The 21,541-nt window shown below is 47.9% G+C and overlaps 8 protein-coding genes across 8 annotated transcripts; 6 read left to right on the top strand and 2 right to left on the bottom strand.

Annotated features, from left to right (window-relative positions):
• Nucleotides 1–80: 80 nt before the first annotated feature.
• On the top strand, nucleotides 81–2,115 carry GGS22DRAFT_174364 (NAD binding domain of 6-phosphogluconate dehydrogenase-domain-containing protein). The gene is made up of 2 exons (XM_047963077.1): nucleotides 81–179; nucleotides 228–2,115. Exon 2 carries the CDS (start codon nucleotides 529–531, stop codon nucleotides 1,861–1,863), a length of 1,335 nt encoding a protein of 444 aa, XP_047814456.1. The 5' UTR covers nucleotides 81–179; nucleotides 228–528; the 3' UTR covers nucleotides 1,864–2,115.
• Nucleotides 2,116–2,121: 6 nt separating this feature from the next.
• Nucleotides 2,122–4,057, bottom strand: GGS22DRAFT_81077 (putative zinc finger in N-recognin-domain-containing protein). The gene is made up of 2 exons (XM_047968160.1): nucleotides 3,740–4,057; nucleotides 2,122–3,686 (listed from the first exon to the last, which is right to left on the bottom strand). Exons 1-2 carry the CDS (start codon nucleotides 3,908–3,910, stop codon nucleotides 2,256–2,258), a joined length of 1,602 nt encoding a protein of 533 aa, XP_047814457.1. The 5' UTR covers nucleotides 3,911–4,057; the 3' UTR covers nucleotides 2,122–2,255.
• A 307-nt stretch (nucleotides 4,058–4,364) lies between these two features.
• Nucleotides 4,365–7,577, top strand: GGS22DRAFT_174367 (MCM-domain-containing protein). The gene is made up of 3 exons (XM_047963078.1): nucleotides 4,365–4,522; nucleotides 4,600–6,943; nucleotides 7,013–7,577. Exons 1-3 carry the CDS (start codon nucleotides 4,518–4,520, stop codon nucleotides 7,259–7,261), a joined length of 2,598 nt encoding a protein of 865 aa, XP_047814458.1. The 5' UTR covers nucleotides 4,365–4,517; the 3' UTR covers nucleotides 7,262–7,577.
• A 314-nt stretch (nucleotides 7,578–7,891) lies between these two features.
• GGS22DRAFT_197396 (amino acid permease/ SLC12A domain-containing protein) lies at nucleotides 7,892–9,912 on the top strand. Its single transcript, XM_047965972.1, has one exon. The coding sequence runs from the start codon at nucleotides 8,256–8,258 to the stop codon at nucleotides 9,813–9,815; it is 1,560 nt and encodes a 519-aa protein (XP_047814459.1). The 5' UTR covers nucleotides 7,892–8,255; the 3' UTR covers nucleotides 9,816–9,912.
• Nucleotides 9,913–10,216: 304 nt separating this feature from the next.
• GGS22DRAFT_174370 (uncharacterized protein) lies at nucleotides 10,217–12,050 on the top strand. Its single transcript, XM_047963079.1, has 2 exons — nucleotides 10,217–10,620; nucleotides 10,734–12,050. The coding sequence occupies exons 1-2, from the start codon at nucleotides 10,380–10,382 to the stop codon at nucleotides 11,465–11,467; spliced, it is 975 nt and encodes a 324-aa protein (XP_047814460.1). The 5' UTR covers nucleotides 10,217–10,379; the 3' UTR covers nucleotides 11,468–12,050.
• Nucleotides 12,051–12,811: 761 nt separating this feature from the next.
• GGS22DRAFT_174371 (uncharacterized protein) lies at nucleotides 12,812–13,752 on the top strand. The gene is made up of 2 exons (XM_047963080.1): nucleotides 12,812–13,298; nucleotides 13,381–13,752. The coding sequence occupies exons 1-2, from the start codon at nucleotides 12,945–12,947 to the stop codon at nucleotides 13,570–13,572; spliced, it is 546 nt and encodes a 181-aa protein (XP_047814461.1). The 5' UTR covers nucleotides 12,812–12,944; the 3' UTR covers nucleotides 13,573–13,752.
• Nucleotides 13,753–14,800: 1,048 nt separating this feature from the next.
• On the top strand, nucleotides 14,801–16,056 carry GGS22DRAFT_182154 (GroES-like protein; the record flags this gene model as incomplete). The annotated part of the gene is made up of 2 exons (XM_047963936.1): nucleotides 14,801–15,175; nucleotides 15,229–16,056. 2 exons carry the CDS (start codon nucleotides 14,801–14,803, stop codon nucleotides 16,054–16,056), a joined length of 1,203 nt encoding a protein of 400 aa, XP_047814462.1.
• On the bottom strand, nucleotides 15,939–21,029 carry GGS22DRAFT_174375 (calcium ATPase). The gene is made up of 10 exons (XM_047963081.1): nucleotides 20,170–21,029; nucleotides 20,033–20,106; nucleotides 19,707–19,975; nucleotides 19,082–19,623; nucleotides 18,786–19,026; nucleotides 18,306–18,721; nucleotides 17,902–18,250; nucleotides 17,256–17,839; nucleotides 16,869–17,186; nucleotides 15,939–16,816 (listed from the first exon to the last, which is right to left on the bottom strand). The coding sequence occupies exons 1-10, from the start codon at nucleotides 20,340–20,342 to the stop codon at nucleotides 16,516–16,518; spliced, it is 3,267 nt and encodes a 1,088-aa protein (XP_047814463.1). The 5' UTR covers nucleotides 20,343–21,029; the 3' UTR covers nucleotides 15,939–16,515.
• Between the last annotated feature and the right edge of the window lie 512 nt (nucleotides 21,030–21,541).

Genomic DNA, 21,541 nt, shown 5'->3' on the forward strand with positions numbered 1-21,541 from the left:
GATGGAGGAATCGTTTATACTAATAGTGGAGAAGAACGTGGGGTAGCTCCTTTTAGCTTTGCCATCAACTATTTTACCGAGGACAACATTGAATGATCCATAGGATGGAGAGGTAGATCGGTACTACTATCAACCGAGCGATCTCGGTCCCATCGACTATGTAAGATGCTACTACATATGTAGGTCTTAACATACTATTAGCGTACTAGGTACTAATGTATACGAAGTAGTCCGAGGCATACATAACTAAGTAAAATGCCTGAAGTGAATTCCCCGCCTCCATACCCGGCAAAGTGGACATATGGTCACTGGGGGTGGACTTAACCCTTTACGAATAGTAAGGGTGGTTACTTGGTCGGTTTTCTTTTCTTGACTTACCGGTTGGTTGGAAGATGCTACGTCTGAGGAAAATAAAATAATAATCATTATAGGGGGGAGGGAAACCTAACTTGAGCGTCCTGACAGAACTCCTGATACTGGTTGTCTTTCTAAAGCGGCACACTTAGATCTGACTTGCTTCCTATCAAGATGGCGGAAACAAAGCCGAATATCTCATTCATCGGCTTAGGGGCTATGGGCTTCGGCATGGCCACAAACTTGGTCAAGCGTGGATATAAAGTTACTGGTTTTGATGTTTGGAAACCGACACTAGAGAAGTTCCGGGCGGCCGGCGGCAATATTGCAAACACGCCAGTAGAAGCTGTGAAAGACAACAACTATTGTGTATGCATGGTGGCGACAGCTCAGCAGGCCCAGGCCGTGCTCATCGACGGCGAGAATCCGGCGCTCTCGGCATTACCGAAAGGAGCTGTGCTTTTGCTCTGTTCGACTGTGCCATGTGCGTACGTACAAAATCTGGAGCGGCAACTCTCCGAGCTGGGACGGGGCGATATTAGATTGATCGACTCTCCGGTCTCGGGAGGCGCTGCGAGAGCGGCCGACGGTACATTATCCATCATGGCAGGGGGCTCAGACGATGCTATCGAGAAAGGCCGCTTTCTACTGCAGGTGATGTCCGATCCGAAAAAGCTATACATTGTCAATGGGGGCGTCGGTGCTGGAAGCAACATGAAAATGTGTCACCAGGTACTCGCGGCCAACCAGATCCTTGCCGCGAGTGAAGGGCTGGGCTTCGCCACTCAACTAGGTCTCGATCCTCACTCCGCAAGCCAGGAGATCCTAAGGTCCGATGCGTGGGCGTGGATGTTCGAAAACAGGCTCCCGAGAATGCTCGACCCCGAGTTTAAGCCTGTTGCTAGCGCTTTGACTATCATCCTGAAGGATACGGGCATCATCACCTCTGAAGCGAGGCGCTCTGGATTTTCAACTCCTATGACGAGTACTGCGGAGCAAGTTTACTTTTCCGGCCTTGGCCGTGGGTATGGTCCCGATGACGATAGTAGTCTGATTAGACTGTACACGGAAGGAAAAGGAAAGGTAGGACCGGTCAAGGGAGTGGCTGAAAGCGACGAGTCGAAGTTGAAGCTTGTCGTGGCATTATTGAAAGGGATTTACCTCTGCTCTGCTGCGGAAACTATCGCCTTTGCAAGTAGATGCAACTTAGATTTGGACCAGGTGTTTGACCTCTGCATAAATGCAGCCGGAGGAAGCACGATGTTTCAGACGGTTGGGCCTGAAATCATTAAGCTCTGCCGCGGACAACCATTGTCGATAGGCGACGGTGAGGGTTTTAAGGAACTTGTGCAACAGTTGCAGGAGGCTGTTGAAGAGGCCCAGAGATTAAAGACGCCAGTATACCTTGGTAGCCAAGCACTCATCTTGGCCCAACTTGCAGCGCAGCTTGCTTCGGAGGCAACTGATCATGTCTCGAGAGCTATTATTGCAAAAGTATGGGGCCTTTGAAATTGCCAGGGAGATTAGCTAGAGTAAATCTGTTTGGAGGTGAACTATGATAACGATGTCAAATAACCATGAGTAAAGGAAGAAGAAAAAAGAAGAAGGGGGAGTTCGCGTAAATATAAAAAGAATCTACGATTAGGGAGGGAGATAGATCATAAGACGATCATGATACTTATCATATCTTGGCACTTATAAATATCAAGAGAAGGGCGACAGTCATGTGAACGCATTCGATTATTACCAAATAGGAGACCTATGATATTAGTTGTCCCTTAATCTTCAACGAATGTCTATTTGAATAGAATTATAAATACCGGTGAATACCCCTGGAATATCATCGTTGCTCTTCCAGACAAATACCGTGCTATCTTACCTACCCAGGCAGGTTAGGTTATTCAGTAACCGCTCTGCTCCTGTCTGTGGTCGTCTCTCGCAGCTTCGCCGGCGTCTTTGATAGCTTGCTCATCACCCCTGAGCTTTGCAAAGTACTCCTTGATGTCCTCTGCACCGATAGCTTTCCCACTCTCGGCGAATTGTTGGAAGAAGGGCTTGAGACGTTCTTTAAGATGATTGTATGCCATCACACCCTCTATCGCACGCACACGATCCACATTTCTCAAGGCAGATTCGCCGCGGTCATACAACGAGCCGCTGCCATGGGTCGAGCCGCCCTCGGATCCAGAATCCGAAAGAGGAGGCTCGTATGCTTCTTCCTCTTCCAGGAGCTGTGGGTGGCAGTTGAGATCCGAGAAACACGAGGCGCATCGACAGAAGCGGTCGCGAAAGTCCGAAGTAGCAAATAATGAGAATTTGCCTATTGGTGCCAGGGGTAGCGAAGCTAGTTTGCACCCATCGGCAGATATTATTTCCTTTTTCTTCTCGTCTTCCTTAACTTGAGGGGTGGTGTCCTTTGATTCAGGGATGGGTGGAACAGCCTTCACCTCGGCCTCTGCGTCAGCAGTTGCCTCGGGCTCACTCTTAATGCGCTTACTACGTTCACTACTCTCACTTGACCCGTCGTCTTCCAACTTACGTTTCTTAGGCGCCGTCGCATCTTCCTCTTTTTGGAGAAATACTGCGGGTAAAAATCCAGGTGTGCCAGCGTATCTCTTAATCCACGGATGGGCCTCGACACATTTATAGCAGAGGAAATGATCGAACGCGTCCTCGGTAGGAAACCCTTCTGGTAGAGGTGCATCATCATCATCATCATCAACGGCATGTTCCTCCTCGCCCCCTTGAATACCGTCGACTTGTTGATTCGTGCTACCTTGTAACGTCGTATCCTCGGATATAGTGGGTAACGTGCTGTTGCCGTTGACATTTTTATTTGAGATGTGCTCTATCTTCTTCTCGTACCATTTAGGGCCCAGACCGACGAGGCAACCAGGATGATACCAATCTTCACCGCAGCCGCCAGTTTCGTGTGTACCGAGACCTAGGCACTGGAACATGGTACCCTTCTGTTCATGCGGCTTGTAATCGATAGAACATGAACAGAATCGGTTGCGGAAGTTTTGGTTGTACTTATTATTGGGGTCAGGTCGCTCAGAGTGCACGCCACCTTTCGTGTTGGTTTCCGAGTTTATTCGAAGACTGCATTTCTGTTCGGGACTGAATCGAGTCGTTCCACAGTCGCAGGTGAAGTCGCGTTTCTGGAAAATCTCGACTAATTCGTGTTCTCCATGACATTGAACTGAACATGAATAACATACGCCAGCGGGATTGTAAGAATCGGAAGGATTTGCGGGAGGTGGATTACAGGTTAAACATGCAAAAACATTTTGTCGCAAGGATCCAAGTGGCTTGGTACAGTTTTCAATGCTCTAATCAACCGCTAGTCAGCACGTTGTCAAGTACCAATACAGAGGAGACGTACGTATGGAAGGGCTTCGCGGGCATCGGCTTCAAGCTGTAGCTGATCTCTAATAAAGTCAGCGGCGGTCTGGGAGTTGTCGGACTGTTGCGACAAGCTCTGAGTTCGAGGTCGCGACGCGATGCCAGCATCGGTGGCCTCATGGGAAGTGTTTGGGACTGTTGGCGTATCCATCGTCTTGCAATGAATGAGATGAACAAACAAATGAACAAACAAACAAAGAAGAGGATGTCACAGGTCAGAATTGATGATTTAAGGTGAGGTTGCTTGTCAAAATGATGTCGCACTTAAGAGTTGAAAATCTTCAGAATGGGAATAATTCATATGATAGGAGCGCGGCGCGATCAGATAGAATGATACCTAGTATGATGTCACAGTGGATATCTTCTCAAAACGCCAATTCGCACTTTATCATGTACCTAGTATGTATTTACGAAACTAGAAGTACCTCGTAATTGTACAACCTATGAATACCTAGGTAGGTACTTCCTGCCCCATATTCAATTGTTAATACCCCCGAAAGGTCTAGTGCCACTTTACGCGAAACCAACGCGCAGAGACGCGCAGACGCGTTAAAGGGCTGGGGGAGACCTGGGGTTGCTACTGCTAATTTGTTTAATTGGTTTCGCGTACCCACAGTGCCACACGCACATGGGTCCTCCTTCCAGGTTTCGTCCTCATTTAATTATGTCCCACTATCTCTTTTGACTCTTTTACCAAATAATCATTCCTTAAGAGCAAGAAGAATAAAATAAAAATAAAAAAGAGGAAATATTTCAAGATGAGGTAAGTTCATCCTGAGCCTACAGAATAGACTCTGATCATTTCTATTATTTCTATTGTTTCTAACAGATCTCCTGAAGTTCTCCTCTGCGCATGAATATGGATTCTGCCAATCGTGGTGCCGCCCCTCCTTCGAGTCGCAAACGCTCACGCACCGGAGGAGCCGATGCATCCTCTTCCGTTGCCGCCTCTAGCCCTATGCCTTCGTCTCCCCCTGCCTTCAATATTGCCCATGGAGGCGACGACGATGACGACATTGAGGAAGAAGCTGAGGTTCAAGACGATTTGGAAGATCTCGATGAGATGGCCGAAGACGACGTGGATCTTTTCCGCGAAGGTTTCGAACGAGATTACAGAGAGAAGGATGACAACGATGTCTACGAAGGAATAGATATCGATGATGAAGGAGATTTTGATGATATGAACCTCGGCGAAAGGAGACGATTAGAAGCCCAACTCAACCGCCGAGACCGAGAAGTAGCACGTAGACGGCGAATGCCTCAAGCCTTCCTTCAAGACGAAGATGATGATGGCGACGTTGACCTCACTGCCCAACCCCGTCGTCGTCGTCATCATTATGACGAAGACCCAGACGATGAGATGGACCAGGATATCATGGACGAAGAGCTCTCACTCGAAGCTCTACAAGACGTAAAGGCTGCAAGTTTGACCGAATGGGTCTCTCAACCATCCGTACAACGTACCATCAAGCGAGAATTCAAGGCCTTCTTAACAGAGTATACCGATGAGAGCGGTTCTTCCGTCTATGGTAACCGTATCCGAACTCTCGGTGAGATTAACGCCGAGTCTCTCGAGGTGTCTTACGACCATTTGTCTTCGTCTAAGGCTATTCTTGCCTACTTCCTTGCGAACGCACCCGCCGAAATGCTGAAGCTCTTCGACGACGTGGCCATGGAAGTTGTCCTTCTCCATTACCCCGACTACGAGCGCATCCACCCCGACATTCACGTTCGTATTTTTGATCTTCCCGTTCATTACACTCTTCGCCAGCTGAGACAGTCGCACCTTAACTGTCTGGTCCGAGTGAGCGGTGTCGTTACCCGGCGAACAGGTGTCTTCCCCCAACTGAAGTATGTGAAATTTGATTGCACCAAATGCGGTGTTACCCTGGGTCCTTTCCAGCAGGAATCCAACGTGGAAGTCAAGATCTCGTTCTGTCAAAACTGTCAATCTCGCGGACCCTTCACCTTGAACTCGGAGAAGACAGTCTACCGGAACTACCAGAAATTAACGCTCCAGGAATCACCTGGAACCGTACCTGCCGGTCGTCTACCTAGACATCGAGAGGTTATCCTGCTCTGGGATCTAATTGACAAAGCGAAGCCTGGCGAGGAGATCGAAGTCACCGGTATCTACAGAAACAACTACGATGCTCAGCTGAACAATCGTAACGGGTTCCCCGTCTTTGCTACCATCTTGGAGGCAAACAATGTTATTAAGGCTCACGATCAGCTTGCCGGATTCCGGTTGACCGAAGAAGACGAGCATGAGATTCGTAAACTTTCCCGCGATGCCCAGGTTGTCGATAAAATAATCAACTCGATAGCACCTAGTATCTACGGACACACCGATATCAAGACTGCCGTCGCCTTGTCTCTCTTCGGCGGCGTCGCGAAGACGACCAGGGGCGAGCATCACGTACGAGGAGATATCAATGTATTACTGCTCGGTGATCCGGGTACGGCCAAGTCCCAGGTACTCAAGTACGTTGAGAAAACTGCGCACCGAGCTGTTTTCGCTACTGGTCAAGGAGCTTCCGCCGTTGGTCTTACGGCTAGTGTCCGTCGAGACCCCCTGACTAGCGAGTGGACGCTGGAGGGAGGTGCCCTGGTGCTCGCTGACAAAGGCACGTGTCTCATCGACGAATTTGACAAGATGAACGATCAGGATCGAACTTCTATACATGAAGCTATGGAACAGCAAACGATCTCTATATCAAAGGCTGGTATCGTCACCACTCTGCAGGCTCGATGTGGTATCATCGCGGCAGCTAACCCGATCGGAGGCCGTTACAACTCTACCATACCGTTCTCGTCTAATGTCGAATTAACCGAGCCCATCTTGTCCCGATTTGACATTCTTTGCGTCGTTCGGGATACCGTAGACCCCTCCGAAGACGAGCGCTTAGCCCGGTTCATCGTTGGTTCTCATAGCCGCAGTCACCCGTCTACTCAGCCTGCTGATGGGTCTATGGAGGTTGAACAGGATGCCGAGGCGACTCCGGAAGTACAGGCACAGCCAAGCAAGGAGGGCGAGCTCTCTCAGGAGTTACTACGCAAATACATCCTTTATGCACGAGAACACTGCCAACCGAAACTCTTACATATGGATGAAGATAAGGTAGCGCGACTATTCGCCGATATGCGACGGGAATCGCTAGCTACCGGCGCTTATCCAATCACCGTAGGCCAACCCTATTTATCTATTTATCCCATATATATATGTATATATTAGTGCTAACTTGTCTGCTAGGTCCGTCACTTGGAAGCCATTATTCGAATATCCGAAGCTTTCTGTCGGATGAGGCTGTCGGAGTACTGTTCCGCCCATGACATCGATCGGGCCATCGCTGTCACCGTTGATAGCTTCATCGGCAGCCAGAAGGTGAGCTGCAAGAAGGCGCTTGCGCGCGCATTTGCCAAGTACACGCTGGCGAGACCCGGTGCATCTAGCACGCGGAGAGGCGCACCGCCTCAGCGTCGAACTGCGGTGGCGGCCTAGTTTAAAGGTGAATGATGAGTCAAATTCGGTGTAGGGATGGTCACTTGCCCCGAGAGAAACGGACGGTGGAATGTGGGAACCTAAGATTGGGCGTTGGGTTTGACGATAACGTTGATGTCGATATGTATGCATGTGGGTTTGGGTGTGAGTCGCTTACAATAGTTGTCTCCTTGTATTGACAAATGTTATTCTACGTAGCACATCCCAGATCAGACAGCCTTGGGTTAAGAAGCTAAGAGCTCATAATATGATGTTTCCCGGGACTTCCGTCGAAGGCGATATATTAAGAATAGAAAATTCGACTTACTCTCCAGGTGCCGCGCGGTCCATCAATTGTTGTCTACATACTTAGGTGCCTATTGAGATATCTACTAGGTACCTAAGCTTTGGAAGATCTCGAAGTTTATACTTCCTACAGTACTATCTAAACACCATAGATATCCGACCTCCTTCTCCTCGAAAGATAATGTTTTGGGTAGTTACTAGGTATGTAAACTTTGTGGCTGCCTCTAGCTTTTGCGCTTAGGAACATGACATGATAAACACATGCTATCAGGTCGCCCTAGATGGAACGTACTCCGTCTTCGGCAGGTAAGTTATTATCTAAGGTTTGAATATTTTAATTCTATTCCCCGGATAGCTATCTTCTATAGATAGGTAGATACCTTAGATATTCGTCGTTTCTGATGTCGGAGATGCCTTGGTAAAAGGGCTATATATGTCGAGTATTCCGATCGACATCCCTTCCTCATCCCCTCCTAACTTCCGGCAACGCGAATATAATACTTAACCTATCCTTATAGTATAACTGTCCTTATAGTATAACTATCCTTATAGTATATCTATAAGCCAAACGACTCTCGACAACCTCCGAAGTAAATCTCGCATCTGGCTAGTTAGGGGTCAGGTGTTGATCATCCTACCTAGTACCTCAGACAAACCTATCCGACGAATAAGGTGCACCGGCTTCTCATTGCTCGACAAGTTTCACGTTATGGATTCTAGTAGCTCGGCCGTTGCGGCCGATGGGTCGCTGCATAAGGTTATTACGACGCGCCAGTTCGTCTTGATGGCTCTTAGTAGTTCGATCGGCGCTGGCGTCTTGCTAGCAACTTACTCTAGCCTAGCGGTGGGCGGTCCTGGATCACTTCTCATATCCTTTATTATTCTCGGATTCGCCGTGTGGATCACGATGTGTGCCCTAGGCGAACTCTCGGTTGCGTTCCCGGTTAATGGCTCTTTTTACGAATACTCTGTTCGCTTCATATCGCCGGCTTGGGGTTTCGCGATGGGATGGAACTACGTGATCAATTTTCTCTTCATCGTCGTTTTCGAGCTAGTAGTAATGCTACTCTGTGTGAGATATTGGGATACGACCACGCCGGCGTACTGCTTCCTGCTCCCGTTTATTGGTGGGCTGATCCTCGTCAACGCATTCGGAGCGAAATGGTATGCGGAGGCGGAGAATGTCTTTGCCGTCTGCAAGATGGCCGTTCTCTCGACCTTCATCATTGTTGCCATACTCATCGTTAGCAAAGCTATACCGGCAGACACCCGGCCGGCCGAAGAGCTGGGGTTTAATCTGTGGAAGCATGACGCATTCAAAAACGGCCCCGGCGGGTTTCTGTATGTTTTTATGGCTGCAGGTATGGCGTATGGTGGGACGGAAATGCTTGGGATAACCGCGGCGGAATGCGAAAGACCCCAGAAAGTGATGCGTCTCGCATGCACAATCGTGCCGGTGCGGATCGTGTGGTTGTACTTGTTACCAATCTTCATGCTCGGCCTGGTGCTTGAGATCCCCTTAAACGAACACACCCAATCAGGCGGAATCAGCCCATTCGTTGCTGCGCTGGACCAAGCCAGATTACCGGTACTTGCAGGCGTCCTCAACGGCATCATCATCGTGGCCGTGTTTTCGATGGCGAACGCAAGCGTCTTTGCTTCATCAAGGGCCCTTCAAGCTATTTCTGCTCGGGGAATGGGACCCGCGATCTTGGCAAAGATTAAATGGGGTCACCCAATCTGGGCATTGGTAGTAGCTCTTTTCATCTCCTTCCTTTCGCTCGTTAAGATGGCCAGGAACGGTGATAAGGTTTTCGACTGGCTATTGGCACTGGCGGCTGGATCTAACTACTTCACCTGGATTTCTATCTGCGTTTGCCACATCCGACTCCGGCTCGCTATACGTAGGAGAGGATTGCAGGAAGACGACATATTGAGATGGAAGTCCCCTCCTGGAATAGTGGGAAGCGCCATGGCAATATTTATCTTCGCGTTCGGTCTCGTTGCACAAATCGTAGCGGCGATACGTAGCCCGCTTCCGAAACCGCCACATATCCTCGCAAGCTTGCTAGGTATCATTGTTGTCTTCATCTTCTGGTTAGGATATATGGTAGTCAAGCGTAGCGTGCTTCTTATTCCCCTCGATCAGATAGACCTGAAGATCAAGGCAGAGGAAGGAGGATCGGTTGCGAACCTGCACGATGTTGAGAGCGGTGCTGAGAGCATTGGTGCTAGTAGTACCGGTGAGATGGTGAATGCCCACGGGTAGAAGGATTAGCTCACTCATTTCATTTTTACAAACCCACCTGTTTAAATTTTTTACAAAGAAAAAAAAAGGGAGTAACTAAACCTCATTTTCTTATGAAGTTTTGTTTTAAGTTGTATCAATGATGAAATGTTTAGAAGAGTGAGATGCATATTATGTTTAACATGCACAATGTCTGATGTACATAAGGTGACATAAAAATGGACGTGTATATGTATACCTATATAAGTACAGTACATACCCCTCGTACCTGCATGTCACGGCTGTTACACAGGCAGCACGGGTAGCGTTAGCGTAATCGATAAGGTTTGGTGTCGTGCAACCCATCAGACTATACATACCTAGGTACCTACTTATGTATGCACATTGCACATCACAATACCTAGCAGCAGCAGCCGATTCAACTTTGACAACTTCAACAACTGTATCAACTTGCATATTCAAACAGCCCTGAGAACTCCAACTCCAACTCCAACTCCAACTGAAATTGCACGCACACTCGCATAAGCGCAACCACGACAGCTATCCCAACAGCACTAGGCTTACCTAACCGACAGATCTGGCGCTATGCAAGGTAATGGATCAGGACCAGGCGCTGGTGCCATGCCAATTGGACCTACGCCAGCCGGCCACCAGGCCGAGTTAAACATCATCTATGGCATGGTCGAGGAGCTGTCGCGACAACTGGCCGAGAATAGACGTGTTACGGAAGATATTGTCTCTGGGCTCGGAAGGGTGCGCAATCGAGCGCGAGAGCGTGGCCTGACCAACGACCAGGTGCTCGGAGAAGCTGCCGACGAAATATTTGGTATGTTCGTTCTATTTTCCATTTCCTATTTCCTATTTTCTATGTCCTATTCTTATCTACCGTCTACCTGTTCTCCCGCTTCTTCGATACTGACATTGATCATGCCGGCGCAGCACAAGAACCGAATCTCGAAGCTCTCGTATCCATCTTAACAGAATCCCTCGACCGTGCTAAGCTCTCTCGCGATGCCAACTTCTCCCTTCTTACCAACTACGCCCGAGTTCTCTCCACCATCCTCTCTCAATTTCACTCTTATAAACAAAAACATGTCGCCGATGTCTCCGCCTGGCACCGTTCTTATCGAGCACAACTAGCCGAGGCCCGCGCCGAGAATTCCCGGCTGCGTGAGCAGATCTGGGAGATGCAGGAACATGCCGGCCACGCTAATCAGATGCTGCGAGAATTCCGCAAGAAATACGACGAGAACGAGGAACGATGGGAGAGGCGTGTCGAGGATAAGGCCAAGAGACAGGAGATTCGTTTCTGGAAGCGCATGGCCATGCCCGAGGTTGCCGAGACCGAAGACGGATACTGGAGCGACGACGATGACCTCGTAGACCCTGTCGAGAAGGAGAGGCTAAAAGAGGTCGAGCGTAAGGTTGCGGAACAGGCCCTTGCTGGCGTTGGGAGCACGAGCAGTCAGAGCGAGGATTCCGAGGGAGAGGGAAGCGAACCTCACGCTCTATCAGCGAGTATGATCGGCGGAGTAGCCATGGACAGAGATGGAGGGGTGCCTGGAATCATGCCGGTACCGCCACCGAGACCATCTAGCACAGGAAGCACAGGAAGTACGGGTAGTGCGGGAAATATGGGAAGTACGGGAAGCACAGGGGCGCAAACAGGTTAGCGGTGGCTTCGTTTAACTACCTACCTTGATACGTGGCATGGCATGGCATGGCATGGTGTTACGGCTGATTTGATCGAGGAATACCCTGAACGGAAAGAGTTTTAGTAGACCACAATAATCGAGACCTTACTCCGTGCCCCTTCGGAATTAGCATGGAGGTCATCGCTCATTTGTCGGCGGCTGTTTATACACGGACCATATGCTTATTGAGGATATCACTCCTCTAAAACGCTGGTGGGAGGAGTCTTTCTGAGCAGCTATCGCGAGTCATCTCCACTTGTTATCGGTTATACTCGCAACGGGGACCATAGCTCTCATATGGTGGCTCGTCTTCTAAATCCTGCCGCTATCTTCTTTTTTTTAAAAAAAAAAAGTTTGGATACCGGCAGTAGAGCAGACGTCTTAGTCAACGTAGGACTAAGGACAACAACTTTAACAACCAAGGCTACCACCATTATGCGCGTCCTTGAACCGTAGAACATCAAATTAATTCTATAATACCGGATGGTACATTGACGATGAAAGTCATGATATTTAACATATGGATCCTAAATATACTTACCTATGAGGGCATAAGTGGCCCTTTTCATATATTAACAATAATGAACCTATCAGTCAGCCTCTTATGGTTAGCTAATCACATATCTCATCTTGGGACGATGAATTCGTTACCGATGCTGGACTTTGCTGGGAACTTCTCAACTGGGTTACAGAAGGATCGGCATCCCACATCAAACTAATCCATGTGCCTTAACGTTGCCTTCAAAAGGCCACAATCCTACGCAAGAAACAACAATATAGTAGGTAGAGAAGGATGCTAAGAGACCGTTCGGAAAGGAGCCGCATTCGATCCCTGTTATTGACCTTACCGACCTTGTCCCATTGTATCTATTAATAAGTAGGGCTGCTGGGAGGGGGGGTTATGAGACTTGTGAAGCTTAAGAGATTTATGAAAGGGAGAAAAAAAAGAGAAAAAAAAGAGAGAAAAAAAAGGAAGCAAATCAACCAGAGTCCAATTTGTTTTATAAGATACATGTTGGCATATATTCTCTGCCGGTGACGTGAGCTTTCTGTCCCGTACAAGGAGTCTAGGTTCATGGCAACACGTCGATGCCTAGAATATGATCGTAGCCATAGATGTGCTGCTGTAAGACGGTTGAAGGAGTGCTAGGTCTTAAATGAGTTGGGGGCTGATATTCAGCTAAAAGTTGAGGCTGTGCCCCCCTAACCTGATCCTTCTCATAACCTTAGCTACAGGTACCTAGGCGTCTGCTCATCCTCCTTTATGTATAATTTCAAGCTTTAGAACTTTTAATTTTTCTTATCATGTACATCTTAACATCCCCCTTTATACATCTCCAATGTATTTCTACCACTAAGTTTGCCACTCAAGACCCAAATATTTCCAAGCGCAAGTTACCATTTCTTCGAAAGCGACTGCACTAGACGGAAAAAAAAATTCATAACCCATTAAAGAATGGCAGCGGACTCCCAAGCGTTTCCTCAGGAACTGCCCCCTCGTCCCGAGCAGAGGACGTGGAGGGACCGAAATTGCCCAGGCTCTCGCGGTTGTTGGAGCTTCAATTGGGAAGCGTACAGCCTAGCGACATCAGATAGAGTACTTCTGGCACGTCGAGCATGTATGATCACGACACTTGGTGTACGCACTGCCCTCTCCGTCCTGGGCGTCATATATTGGGCCTATAGCAATACCATCGCCGGCACAATTATTGGTAGTATCCTCGCCGCCATTGGATTTGTCTTCATTGCCTGGTGCCTGGCAAGTATTGGGGAGGCCAAAGGTACTAGAAAGGTGCTTGGAACGAGTGTGGTAAGTACTCAATGTCATGTCATGTCGTGTCATGTCGTGTCTATCGTCGGAGGTGGCACGATATACTAAACGTTAGCTACAGGGACGCTGGCAGTTCGACGTTTTTCTCTTCGCGTCTGCGTTGATTCATGTAGGATTCTTGGTTGGCTTTTTCACTGGCATGGGAAATACTGGTTTTCTCATCTCCTGGTACGGAATGTGGATTCTGATATTTGCCGTTGCCTGGATTACTACTTGGACCCCTGAGCAACAGCAACCTGTTTCGTACGTGTAATCGGCTTTGGAATTTCTTCGGAAAACACCTTGGGAGGTGTTTATCTCATGAATTTGGTCTGATTGGAAGTCGAATGTGGTAGTTGGCGTCGCTTTACTTGTTGTAAGCATGATGTCGTCTTGTGGGTTAGTTATGTTCATCCAATATTGAATTCAGGGGAAACCGAAGCCTGAGTCAGAGTCCATAATAATGAAAGTAAAACTCTATGGATAGCATAACTTCTCATATCGATCTTGTAGTTTTCTTCGTGTTGGTTGATTGTTTGTACCCATATATGTATACCTTGACACTGACGATATGTGAAGTGAGAGAAGGTCGTGAATCTAGGTAGGTACCTACCTATAACAGAGGTTTGACGGAGATGAATGGACGAAAAGGATCCCCAATTCTGTATAATCATCGTCTAAATGGAGCTAGGTTGTTATATTTATTATATAGATTAAATAAAGGGTTTCGTTACCGGTAATTCATGAATATTCCCCATATTTCACAAGTCTTGGTCTTGGTATAGAAATATATCACCTGTAGTAGGTACTAGGTAGATACTAACTACCTAGTAGGTATGTCCCTATTCGTCTTCAACATAAAAAAATCTTGATTGGATGAAGTACAATTTCCTTGTATTATTTTTGCTTGCTATCGATCTGCCCCCTCCTCTCCTGAACTTGCTGGGGGAGGGCACATGCAACCCGCTACCACGGGACCGGATTCGGAGGTAACTTCAGATCAGTAATGATAACGATGATGATACTGTACGTAGTTTTGACCCAGCTTCAATGCTGACCAATTATCGTAATATTCCTCCGACGGCGCCGAATCGGAAAGGAGATCCGCTCCACCAGACGGGATGATACGCGATGCCTATATGTAATCGCGCTACCCTGGTCGATGGCGTGCTGATGGCGTGCGACACCAGAACCACCACCATTGGTCCGCACCGGGCTGCTATTGATCGTAGTTAAGTAGCAAGTATTCCGTAGTCCCCGATGATTTATAGCAAGTAAAGAAGCTTTACTGTATATTAATAATGGTCAAGATAGATTAACAATATACTTTCATCATTGACCATTGACCATTATCCATTATCCATTGACCGGGGATTTATAAAATAATAGGTAATAATAGACAACCTGTTTCAATATCCGCCAAAGTCGATACACCAAAAAGACAGCCAGGAATGGGAGAGTTCGGTATAATTGGGAGAGAAAAAGACACTGTTGTGGTTGCTATGGCGGATGCACGACCTAGGCATTCTCTTTCCGGCAGGAACTCGTGGAAGACTGTTCGCACTCTGTTGCGGAGGATAATCGCGAAGTCAAATTCAAACGAGAAATCACATTCAACTGTGCTTCAGGGTATACGAAAAGATCTGACTCCCACGACGACAGACGAATCTGCCAATGTTTCGGTTGCTGAATTTACGATACCTCGAATGCAAAAGGCGCTCGTCGTCGCTCGTAAGGGAGAATACGAGATCCGTCATGACTTCCCTATGCCAAAGGTTGGAGACGACGAGGTAATGATTCGAAGTCACTACGTGGGCTTAAACCCCATAGACTGGAAATCCGTTGATTATAATTTCTGCTTGCCGGAGTTCCCTTGGGTATGTCCTCTTTCCCACGCACGCCGAATTGAAACACTCACAGCACCTCCAAGGTTACTGGACGAGAGATGTCGGGGGTAGTAGCTCAAGTTGGCTCTGCCGTCACAACCTTCAGAGAGGGCGATTCGGTGTGGACTAGTACATACTACAAGGACGTCCGTGCCGGCTGCTTCCAGGAGTTTGTCGTCGTGCCCTCACATACCGTTCTTCCCATCCCGTCAAACATACCCTTTGAGGCAGCGGCATGTTTAGGGGTTGCAGCCTTGACGGCATCGATGACTCTGTGGAAGTGGCTCGACGTACCGACTCAACCGTCCACAGATCGAATAGGTGAACAGTGGCTTTTAATCTGGGGTGGCTCAACCGTCACGGGACAATTCGCTACGCAAATAGCGAGTCTGAGCGGGATCAAAGTGATAACCGTCAACTCGACAGAAACGAGAGAGCTATCAGAACGCTTAGGCGCAAGCCACGCGGTAGTGAGAGATGGGAAGACAGACGAGCAGGTGGTGGATGAGATCCGGGCCATCACGGCCGGCAGAATTACACGAGCAATTGACTTGGTGGGACCAAAGACAGCAGCATTGTCGTTAAGTGCTGTATCGAAAGACGAGCCCGTTCATTTCGCACCCTTAGCTATGATCTCGAGTTCCCAGGCAATCCCGGAAAATGTCGTGGTGCATACAGTCGAGATGAAGCAATTTGTTCTCGATAAGACCAATGTTCGCTACACCGAAGAGCTCGGTAGACTTTTGGAGAATGACAAGATCGTTTTGCCCGAGCTACACTTGATTGAAGGAGGACTACACTCGGTCGAGGGGGGTTTGGAGATGCTAAAGAAAGGAAATTTAAAAGGGAAGAAATTGGTGGTGCGGATGTGATGACGGACGTGGTGACGGATATGGTGACAGATGTGGTGATATCTACTTCGAGACGGTTTCTCGGATCTGGAAGAGATGAAATCCTCGTTGACGTCCTTTGGACGCGTGAGCGTATATATATAGACAAGCATAGAGAAGGCGTTTTGAATGTTTAACTATGATTACCGAGGTAACCTACCTCTGTTCGGTACGAATGCATTGCGTTTGCCCCTGAGACGCTTAGTTCGATAGGTAGGTGATGGTTACACAAGATTAAAGAAAGGGGTTGCGGTGTTGGTGAAGTACCCAGGTAGTTGGGTACTTGAAAAAAATACAATTTAGTACGAGGTACAGATATAATAGATTTAATAATATCAACAGGGACTACATTGACAACAATGACATTTCTTGAAGTATCGTATAAAGGAAGGACAAAGGCGAATAATGGCTACAGACTTGGTGTATCTGTACCTAAGGATTTTACCAAGCTAACCTGGCGATCAACCCGTTGGGATTTTTCCTTACTAGAAACTTACGCACTTCGTCGAATAGAAGAATGAACAAGCCGAAAGCGAAAGGTAAGAACCAGTGTTCTACTGGCACAGGCGAAGTTCCCAAAACCGACTGTAGCTGCGGGATGTAAAGCCAGAGGATAGCCATCGACAATGCGAAGACGATTGCCGGGAAAAGGTATAAATTTTGAGTTTCTTTATTTAAGGCCGGGGGATGTTGGAAGATGCTCCAGCGACGTGTGCGGACAGCAAGTAAGTTGAACCATTGCCTATCGAGAGTCAGTCGGTATCTTAGAGGTGATAATGGTATTTTCGACTTACATGACGACGAGATTGACAAAATAGATTGAAGATGCCTCATTGAGCTTCTCGGCATAATAGACCGGGTCGATCCAATCTGGAAGGTTTCCGAAAGAGAACCAGAGCACCCTGAAAGGTATGCCGTTCTTTTCTAAATACCAATAAGCCATGGCGAATGATGCTAGAGTTTCGATCATGCCGAGGACACCGTATGAATGTCCGACGAGTTGCCAGTCGACGAGCCGGTCCTTCTTAACATTACGTGGCCTTCGCAATAGCACGTCGGCCTCGGGCTTCTCGTAAGAGAGGACTGTCGCGGCAGCACAGTCGGTAAAACAGCTAGAGAACATTTAGCATATTCTTATATACTTAACACCTCTTTGCTCTATTAAAGCATATATTACGTACCAGATGATAATCATGAGAAAGGATGAGAGGACTTGAGGAAGCCCAAAGATGACGTTGGTCATAACCGGCCAAAATTCCGCGAAACTTCCAGCGGGTAATAGGTAGCATATGACCTTTTTCAAGTTGTCGAATACCACACGGCCATACTGTACTGCCTCTACAACCGAGGAGAACGATTCAAGCAAAACCATGTCGGCTGCCTCAATAGCTATATCAGAGCCGCTTCCCAGGGCGATGCCAACATCGGCAGCCTTGAGAGATGGCGCATCGTTCACACCGTCTCCGGTCATGGCGACAACACTTTCGGCTTGAAACTCTTTCACGATACGTAACTTTTGTTCTGGTGTTGTCCGAGCGAAGACAATCTCCTCGTACTGGGTTAGAGTCTTCCATTGGCACTCGTTGAGGCCGAGTAACTCTGGCCCACTGATGAGGATTGATGAGCGGGATTCGGTGAGTTTAATGTCACCGTCTGCTGGGTCTCTGTGTAGTGCGGATATGTCGTGGACCGAAGAGGATGAGCAGCTGACGATGCCGGCATCTTGGGCAATTGCAAGCGCAGTAAGAGCAAAGTCACCGGTTACCTTGATATCGTTAGCGAACACTAGGCATATACTCCACGAGCACCGATTTGGGGATCACTTACCATGAAAACCCTGATACCAGCGCCACGAAGCGTTGACACCACTTCGCGAATTTCTGGACGGAGGGGATCGACGATAGCCACAAGACCGACTAAAGTCAAGCCCGACTTAGCTTGCTCGGTGATCTCATCCTCAAATTGGCCTGTTCCAGATTGATGCTGCAATTCGTCTTGGCGGATGACTTTGCGAGCAAGCAAAATACAGCGTTTTCCTTGGCTGCTGTACGTATTCTTTACGTTCTCAAATGATGCTCGCATTTCATCGTCGAATGGATGTACATCTCCGGCATTGTTGACAAAGGAGGAGCATCTACTGATAAGAACATCAGGGGCTCCCTTGATGGTCAATAGACTACAACGAGTTAATATAGGAAACCCCTCTATGCAGGTGGCTTCAAACAACTTACGTATCACCCGTGTGGAAGACATTCGCCTCGTTTTCCGATAAAGTTGCTTTGAGACAATCTTTCCTGAACATTGAGAACGTCCTAATCATGTATTTGTTCTTGCTGTTGAAGGCCAGTTCGTATGTTTTCTGCCAGCACTGACGTAGATGGTGTACTGATCCAAATCGCTCAGAGAACCTCAACACCGCCTGGTCGGTAGCATCGCCGAAAACGCGGCGTCTCTCGATGGGTAATTCCATAGTAGCGGCGTCAAATTCTGCAGCATTGCAGAGCCCGGAGATAGCACGTACTTGATCGACGCCCGTGGTAACCATCCCCGCGATGGCTGGTGCAGTGCTTAGCTCTAACTCATCTTCAGCTCCGTCGACCGTAATGGTGTGGGTTCCGATGGTACATTCGGTAACCGTCATTCGGTTCTACATGATCTCAGTATGCGTTCAAAGAGGTACGGATGGTAGGTAGTTTCGAGTTGTTTCTTACCTCGGTAAGAGTTCCTGTCTTGTCCGAACAGATGACTGAGACAGACCCCAGGGTCTCGACAGTCTTCAATGATTTACACAAGACCTTGTGTTTTCGCATCAAGTTCGCCGTAATCGTCAAGCCAGCAGTCAATGCGATGGGCAGACCTTCTGGGATAAAAGCAATAGCCACGCTGACGCAGTCAACGATGAGAGTCGGGACGTTGATCCAACCTGGATGGGCTTTCTTTAGCCAAGCACCCCTTATATCCTGTTAGTAACGAGTACCTCGATATATAGGTACTCTACTGCACTAACCAGACGACCAAAACTACGGTAATCATAGCCAACATAATGGAGCAAATGATGACGACAAAGTATAGAACTTCCTTTTCTAGAGTGGTCATTTTCGCTTTGGGCTCGTTTGTCAATGCAGCGATCCGACCGAATACTGTACGGTCACCTGTCGCCACGACCAGACCAATACAGGAACCGGAAACGCAGTGGGTACCTTGCAAGCCGATACAACGAGTCTCGAGATAGTTTTCGTCGGTGGAATCGACAGTCGCCGCGAGAGGCAGAGACTCTCCAGTAAGAATAGACCTGTCGAACTTGGCATCACTAGAAACTTGGAGAAAACGCAAGTCGGCTGGTAGTTTGTTTCCTGCCTTCACAAATACAACGTCTCCAGGGACAAGCTCCTGGGCTTCAAGGGAGGTCTGTACACCATTTCGGATGACCATAGAATCCTCTGGAAGCATGTTCTTGATAGAACTCATCACTCTTGACGAGCTCCAGTCTTGAAACATATTAAACGCAGCCTGAATGAGGAACACGGCAACTAAGACAATCCCAAGAGCCTATTGCAGAGCATTAACGTTAGTATAGTTTAACTGCTGTATTCAAGGCTCGCTTTTAATTTTCCTTGTTCGCGTTTTCTTACCAGGTTAGCTAGAGCCGGGGGTTCACCAAGAGGTTTCCATGCTACAAAGACGAGGATGGCCCCGACCAGCAGTACAGGACCGAACCCTTTGAAGAAGTAACCGAAATACTTCTGAAGGGTATGGGACTTTGGCGGAGATGGAGCATTCCGACCATATTCTTTTTGTCTGCGAGCAACCTGTTCGTTCGAGAGACCCTCCGTCATCGATGCGCTGAGACGACGAAGAGCCTCGTCAGTTGATATTATATGCCATTCAAGTGATGATAGCTCTGTAGCAAGAATGTGAGCAAGGGCATGACGAGGAGATTGGGGTTATGTATATCGACCCTTGGTTGCCGCGTCTTTCGCCCTTGACTGCGCTGTGACATCTTTCTGTATGGTATCTTCGATCTGATACGATCTAGAGGTCAAGAGTTAGAATAGGCTCACGATGATCTACCGCCGGAGGGAGTCGATCTCTTACACAGTCCGATACTGAATAGGGAGAGCAATGGATGGATCAACTTCACGTCGTGAACGGGCGCTGCGAATAGACATCGACCCGCTGGAATGTGTACGACGAAGCCCGCGCTGAGGTCTTCCCGCCTCCTCATCATCCCATTTGATTCCATGCTTGTTAAGCCCGGGGTCGTCCATTTTCAGGGGTAAGCTTTAAAGGGGTGTGCGAATCGAATTATAGCTCAGCATAAGCATCAGCATAAGCATAGGTAAGCAAGATAGAATGGATCAGATCTCGTCAAGATGGAGGACAAGATGAACATGATGGGCAGGTAGGGAACCAGATTAAATAGAAAATTATATATTGTATAGCATTGTTTACTGAATTGGACCTATCAAGTCGTGTAAATCTGATGGTAAAGGCATCAGGACAGACTCTCAAAAACAGGACGCCGCACTGTTAGACAGCTGGTGTCCGTCACACATATCCACAGTGTGGGATAATGGTGCGCACTCGAAGCTCTAGTGAGCTCCATACAGCATACTCCATATCACATGCTGGCGGCCACACCAAGCATTTCGTTATGCGGCGCGAGGAGTGAGGAGGTTAGAGAAGACGGCGACTAGGTATGTGGCTATGCCAGTCGACTGACAGACAAATTATGGTGTCCGTTCTTTGAACTGCAAGAAGTTCAGGAAATTCGCGCACCGGATGCAGTAAAGCTCTGGTTAAGTTACCTGGCTACCTGGGTAGATAGCCTAGATTCTGGAAAATCAGCTCCTGGATTAGTGCTGGATCGTCTACTTCAGGGGATTACGAGTGGTAGGACCGTAGGTAATGGGAAAACCGGATTTTCGTCTCGACAGATATAAAAATCAGCTCTGGGGTACGGAGGATTAGTTAAGGAAATACTCTGGGGGAGAATTGAAGGATGACAAGGGAGGGTGGCCTCCCAAATGTGGGTCGACGTCATGTATGCATTAGTTAGATTTGAGTTGATTTTTATATTGGATAGAATCTGTGGAGTATGCGAGTTCGAAGCTTGTCCCTGCTACGTGATGTATTTAGGTATATAGGTGTCTCAGCGCTGTTAGATTAAATATATTCATAAGTATACCCTCTCATATTTTAGGCGTCTACGATACATATATGTACCTAAGCACTTGGGCATCTGCATCTACATGTATCTACGTATTATTTCTTACCTACCTACCTAGTAGTAGCTCCTACATACATGCCTAGGTAGGTACCTAGTAGGTAATGTTGGGAACTTTACTATGTAGAAGTTTCATGATTTAGACTTACTCTGATAGGTCAGAAAAGCCACGCGACTCGGATTTCCGAAATGGGTAATTACCTACCTACATGTACCTACCTAGGTACTATGTAGTACTGT

Source organism: Annulohypoxylon maeteangense (assembly GCF_022496945.1).
Source record: "Annulohypoxylon maeteangense strain CBS 123835 unplaced genomic scaffold GGS22scaffold_24, whole genome shotgun sequence".
NCBI classification, from domain to species: Eukaryota; Fungi; Ascomycota; class Sordariomycetes; order Xylariales; family Hypoxylaceae; genus Annulohypoxylon; species Annulohypoxylon maeteangense.